The sequence below is a fragment of the Podarcis pityusensis genome, assembly GCF_964106645.2.
Source record: "Podarcis pityusensis genome assembly, chromosome: 3".
NCBI classification, from domain to species: Eukaryota; Metazoa; Chordata; class Lepidosauria; order Squamata; family Lacertidae; genus Podarcis; species Podarcis pityusensis.
The window spans coordinates 82,628,089-82,634,088 of NC_138026.1; the positions used below are offsets into that span (position 1 = coordinate 82,628,089).

Below are 6,000 nucleotides of genomic sequence, written 5' to 3' on the forward strand. Positions count from 1 at the left end.
CGTCCTCTCTCCGCAAAAGCGAAACCAGAACTGAACTCAGGAAACACTCCCCTCAGTATACTCAACCACGCCTCAGAATGTAAGACGTCACACAGAACCTCTTAACCCTGTAGGTTCTGATTCTCTCCACTTGCCTACTAGACACCTTGCCTTTCGCAGCCATTTTCACTTTGTTTGCTGCGCATGCCCTACACTTCATGTGGTACCTGCAGGGTTTAATAGTCATACCTTCAACCAAGGCAGGCATTTTAGATACTGCCTCAAAATGCAAATGACCAAATTTCCTGTGAAAATCATGAATACATCCTGCATGCAAACTTTTGTTAGAACCTGCAATGCAACAAGTTTCATCCTGCACATCATCATCAAAATACAAAACAAACAAACGATCAACATATTCAGCATGCAATACATAATCGTTTTTCTTTGTGATGGTGCACTTCTTGTTCTTGAAGGAAACGTCAATTTTCCGTTCATTCAGCTGCGCAACACTGAGTAGATTGTGTGAAGCTTCTGGAACGTAGAGCACATTGTGTATCGACAAGTCCAAACTGCGAAGAACAACAGTTCCATAGCCTTGACTGGGGATCGTGTGGTCATCCGCCTGGTGAATCGCACCTTCCTGCGGTGTAAAAGACATGAACAGTCGCTTGTCGTTGCATAAGTGGTGCGTTGCGCCCGTATCTACCACGAAGAAAGACCTAGATGTCTTCTGGACCTTTGCAACCTTTGGAGTGAAGCGTGAGACCATTGCCTTGTGCTGCGTTGTCCTGGACACCGGACCTTTGCCTTTGCCTTTGCCTTTTCCACGCGATGAGCTTTCGCTGCGCTGCTCTGTCTTGGCCCTGGGAAATCTGCATTCCCTCTTCATATGGCCTAGACGTCCACACGAGTAGCATTTCACTGCCTTCAAAGCTTTGGCGCCATCTGGTGGTTCCACTGCATTCTGGGATGACGTCTGTGAAGACTCCCCCTTACCAATGCAGCTAGCACCTCGCCTGTCCGCTTCATTCAGAATCACGGCAGTAACATGTGCTACTGTGATCTGAGCAGTTGGCTGAACAGCAATCTGAGTGGCAACGGACTCCCAACTTGAACCCAAAGAATGTAGTATCATGAAGGAATACACAGCCTCTGGAAAGGTGAGTCCTCTCTGTTGCAGCTCATGTCTCAGATTCTGCATCTCCATCAAGTGAGCACGCACATCTGCACCTTCAGCAAGTGCCATATCATGCAGCTTGGCATAGTAGAACAAAGAAGCACCAGCTTCTGTCCTCAAATGAGCATCTCTCAAAGTGTCCCAAATCTCTCAGGCTGAGGTCTTATCATGCAACAGACAGAGCTCTTCTGGGGAGACTATCAATGTAAGAGTTCCCCTTGCTTTGGAATCCTTAGCTGCCCATTCATCTGTTATTGGAGCTGGGGGGTTGTCTGTAATAACTGTAAACAGACCTTCTTTTCGCAGAAGAGCCTCTGCGTAGAGCACCCAGTTCGCGTAATTCTTTTTATTGAGCTTAGGAATCCCACAAGCATCAGCCAGCCTTGCATTAGCCATCTCTGCTGCTTTAAACAAGCTGCGTCTGTGTACAGCTGCTTCCAAAAGCACTTGTAAAAGCACTTTTTCCCCAAGCCTCTGCCGAGCAGACGGCTTAAAAGCTCAAAGTCCAGCCTTGAAGCCATTAATTAGGAGTTGGCAGGCTGCCCGGAGCATGAGCACATACCTCTCATCAATCTTCTTGACGCGCAGAGCAGATAACGTCCGATCCGTTCCTCTGTTCCTCTGCCAGCAGCCATTCTTCAGTCCGATTCCGTTTCTCTGGGCCCATAACCAAAAATGTGAGATTTTGACCAGCTTTGGCCCATCTGAAGCTGATACAGGCTCATCTCATCTTGAGCCCAAACAGAGTAGTCCACACAGCAGAAGGATAAGCAGTATGTGCCACATTCTTAACTTTATTTCCACTCTATGCTGAGAGAATACAAACATGCATCTTGCCTCTGTGAGAGCAGAGAAGCAACCCCTCTCGGAAACAAAGAACACCGAGAGAACAGTGAAAAACAGGAAACCAGTGTACGTCACATCCAGTCTCCCATTCCCGTGGGAATCCAACAGTAACTCTGACTGTGGAATGCAAAACAATGTCTTGTGACTGCAGTTGTTGCTCAGTGAGGGAAATAGAAACCAACAAGAAGTGCCTGGCGTGCTCTGGTCCATGGGGTCACGAAGAGTCGGACACGACTAAACGACTAAACAACAACAACATGTTGGGTGAGGTGAGCCTCCATTATTTTCTCTCAGTATATTTTATGTTATGTATTAAGATTAACTGCAGTTCTCACTCAGGGCCACTGGATGGATTATGGTTTTGGTGAGGTATCAGCTTGTTAGTAGCTGGAATGAGATCACAGAAGATAACTTTGGATATCTGCCTGGGGTCAATGGTAGAATGCCAGACTTCTCTTTATCTTGGATGTGATGCATTGAGAATTGCGCTTGTGTGCAGAAACCAAAAGTGAAGCATGTTGCTGAGGACTTTGGATTACAACAGGAAGAACAAATAAGAAAATTAAAAATATTTAACACATAACTGCACAGGATTAACCCTCTTGCTAAATTAATGGATGAATTAATTGAATACGAACGAAAGTCGCAGGACCAGTAGCTGTCAAAACAAATGAAGGATTAATATCGGGAATGTTTTATTTGGACTAGCTAAGAATTGCAGCACGACATTAGATCATCATTCCCTGAACTTCAGAACATGGGACGTCACTCAAAAATATGTAAGTTGGCATTGGATAACTGGTTTTCTTGTTTTTATTATAATTTGGAAATGTATTATTGTGGCTTTTATTGGATTGTAAAAATGGAAAATTAATAAAAATATTATTTTAAAAAATGAAAGTTGTTGATGTAAATATAAAAGAAGACATTAACAAAACTGTATTACAGAATGTGGCAAGTACAGTTTTTCCTTCAGAGTTTTGTTTGTGTGTTGGAGAAATGCGCTTCAGGTTACATTTGCTTCGGGTTACAGACTCTGCTAACCCAGAAATATTACCTCGGGTTAAGAACTTTGCTTCAGGATGAGAACAGAAATCGTGCTCCAGCAGCGTGGCAGCAGCAGGAAGCCCCGTTAGCTAAAGTGGTGCTTCAGGTTAAGAACAGTTTCAGGTTAAGAACAGACCTCCAGAACGAATTAAGTTCTTAACCCGAAGTACCACTGTACAGGGAAATGACAAAAGAAGCAGGGGAGGAGGAGGAGGAGGAGGAGAGCAGTCAAGTGGTGACAGGGCTCTACGATGTTCTATGAGCTCTACGATGCTCTCCTTGCCACCAACCAGGGAGTTCAGGAACAGAAGGGGAAGCGGTGCCTTGGCACAGGCCAAGAGAGAGTTAAAACGCAGGGATCAAAGACCTCTTGCAAGATTCCCACCTATGCTGTGTTGGAGAAGAAGCTGAAAGAAGCCACTCCCCGAATCTGACTCCTCAGATGCAGAAGCATGATTCGGAACTGTTGCTGTTTGTACATATGTAAATAAAGAACTGTAAATATCTCTCTGAGTGAACAGGGGGTGTTTATAGCGAAGAGCAGACACCACCTTGACAACATGTCAGTTCTGATCATTTGCTAGACAAACTTGGAAATCATGCCAACCTGAGCTTTTGTGGGCAATCCAAATTCAAGCATTTGTATGTTTTCTGATGGTGACAAGTCCTTGTAACTTGGGATTGCAACTATCATGTCATTTACCATTTGGAGCACCCAGTTAGTACCTGCAACATAAAAGCAAGTGAGACATATATGAATCACAAGGGCATAACTCACACAACCAAATGCACAGCCATGTTCATATACAACAGTCAACTTAAATCATAGTTCTTCTACCAGTGCATTGGGACCTGCAGGTGGGTCATAAAACCACACCAGGTAAGTCACAACAAAGCTGTTGCCACCATGCAAGCCTTGGAGACTGCAAACTTTTATTCTTTCTTCTTTTGTGAGAAAGTTCCTTCCCTACCTTGGCCAGCCCAGCTTTTTAAAAAGAACTGTACACAGTCAAGGCTTTGAAAATGAAAAAAGCAACAACAACCCCAAAACATTTTCTTTTGGAGCAAAATCTTCATTGTGGGAGAATCCAGGAAGTTTCTTCACATTTCATCCAACAAAGGGGTAACAAAGAGCAGTTGCCACTTACATTAGATTCTGAGGGTGAGGATCCTTTCCCATAAATCCTGTTTGTTTTCAGGCAAGTTGACATTAGGCGGGAACAAGAGTCACAGAGGAGCGGATTAAAATGGCAGAGACGGTGGCACAAGGTGCAAGAAAGTGAACAAAGCACAAAAAGGTACAATTTCAGAGGCCTCACTGAATAACATGGAGGATGGGTTGTAACCAAGGACTTATGAGGCACACATCTCATCTCCACATAAAAGAGGGCCTTGAATTGCTTCTCATGGCTGTTGTGGGGTGCTCAGCCACTAATTGAGGTGTGAATCCAGGCACCCCAAAATGTATTCACCTGGGACCCATTTCAGTTCATTTTGCGTAGCAAATAAACATTGGTTTCCTTGTTCAAACTTTAATAGAAGGCACTTCCACATGACAGCTTATTATACGCTGTGGAGTCAGCTGCTCAGGTTTGCAGGTTTTGCATACAAAATCCCCATTTACCATTTATGAAAAGCACAACAAAACATGGAAACTGTAAATCCAGATTACCGTACATGGGGGAAATAAACATACAAATCGTATGTGGTCAGATATCAATTGGTAACCAAATCTATTCCCCTTTAATTCCATTAAAAGCTGGATACTCACCGCATTTTGGATAAGCAACAATCAACTTATCATCCTTCCTAGCTTCCATGGTTTCCAATGCTTCAAAAGTCCCAGGACTACAAACAAGTTTTGGATACAGCACTCCTCTGTAAGTAAACAGCAGCTCCTCATTCTCCTCCCCTTGAAGCGTAGCAAAAAGGTGCTCTATTATTTCCACAAGACTTGTCTTTTTCTGAGCCATCTCGTTGGCTGCCTCAGTCTTGTCACAACCCCTTTTAAAAGGCAGATTTGCTTCTGTATGACCAGAAGTTGTACAATAAAGGTATATAGCAGAAGAGGAAGCAATTCTGAATGACAAGCACTATACTCTCAAAACACTTGCACACTACACTCTCATTGACCTCTGAGAGTTTGCAAACTCTGTTCTTATTTGCCTCTGACTTGGGACAGCCCCATTTTCTGGATATGTAAATTACATACTATTTGAGGGGCTGGGCAGGGTGCTTTCTCAGAGGAAAAACCACTTGACACTGCAACACCAGAGGCCCTGTAGGAGAAGAAAAGCAGACTGAAACCATTCTGACAGGTTAAGTACCTAATTGTGCATCCTTTCTTCTTTTAGGATTCTTTGGGAACTCTGTGACACAAACTTTATAGGTCTTAAAAGTCTGGACATTTTTCATTTTCTCAAGAAAAAATTCTTTCTAGATACTTTCTAGATAGGATAAAACTAAATGTTTGTTCAGACATTTGGGATTTCTTAATACAAAATATCTAAACCCCTGTCTTTCAGAACGTTGGTTGTTGTTGTTTAGTTGTCTAGTCGTGTCCGACTCTTCGTGACCCCATGGACCAGAGCACGCCAGGCACTCCTGTCTTCCACTGCCTCCTGCATTTTGATCAAACTCACATTAGTAGCTTCGAGAACACTGTCCAGCCAACTCATACTCTGTCATCCCCTTCTCCTTGTGCCCTCAATCTTTCCCAACATCAAGGTCTTTTCCAGGGAGTCTTCTCTTCTCATGAGGTGGCCCAAGTATTGGAGCCTCAGTTTCACGATCTGTCCTTCTAGTGAGCACTCACGGCCTATTTCCTTAAGAATTGATAGGTTTGATCTTCTTCCAGTCCATGGGACTCTCAAGAGTCTCCTCCAGTGCCATAATTCAAAAGCATCAATTCTTGAATACTCAGAGAAGCTATGAGCCAAGCCGTACAG

At 43.7% G+C, this 6,000-nt stretch overlaps 1 protein-coding gene across 1 annotated transcript in view; it reads right to left on the reverse strand.

The window, feature by feature from the left end:
• Positions 1 to 5,474, reverse strand: part of LOC308473041 (uncharacterized protein) — a 68,958-nt gene extending 63,484 nt beyond the window's left edge. The window contains exons 1-2 of the mRNA XM_080998289.1: positions 4,824 to 5,474; positions 3,660 to 3,778 (exon numbers count right to left, since the gene is read on the reverse strand). Coding sequence (XP_080854415.1) covers positions 3,660 to 3,778; positions 4,824 to 5,025 — 321 coding nt within the window. The 5' untranslated portion in view covers positions 5,026 to 5,474. The remainder of the gene's footprint in view (positions 1 to 3,659; positions 3,779 to 4,823) is intronic.
• Between the last annotated feature and the right edge of the window lie 526 nt (positions 5,475 to 6,000).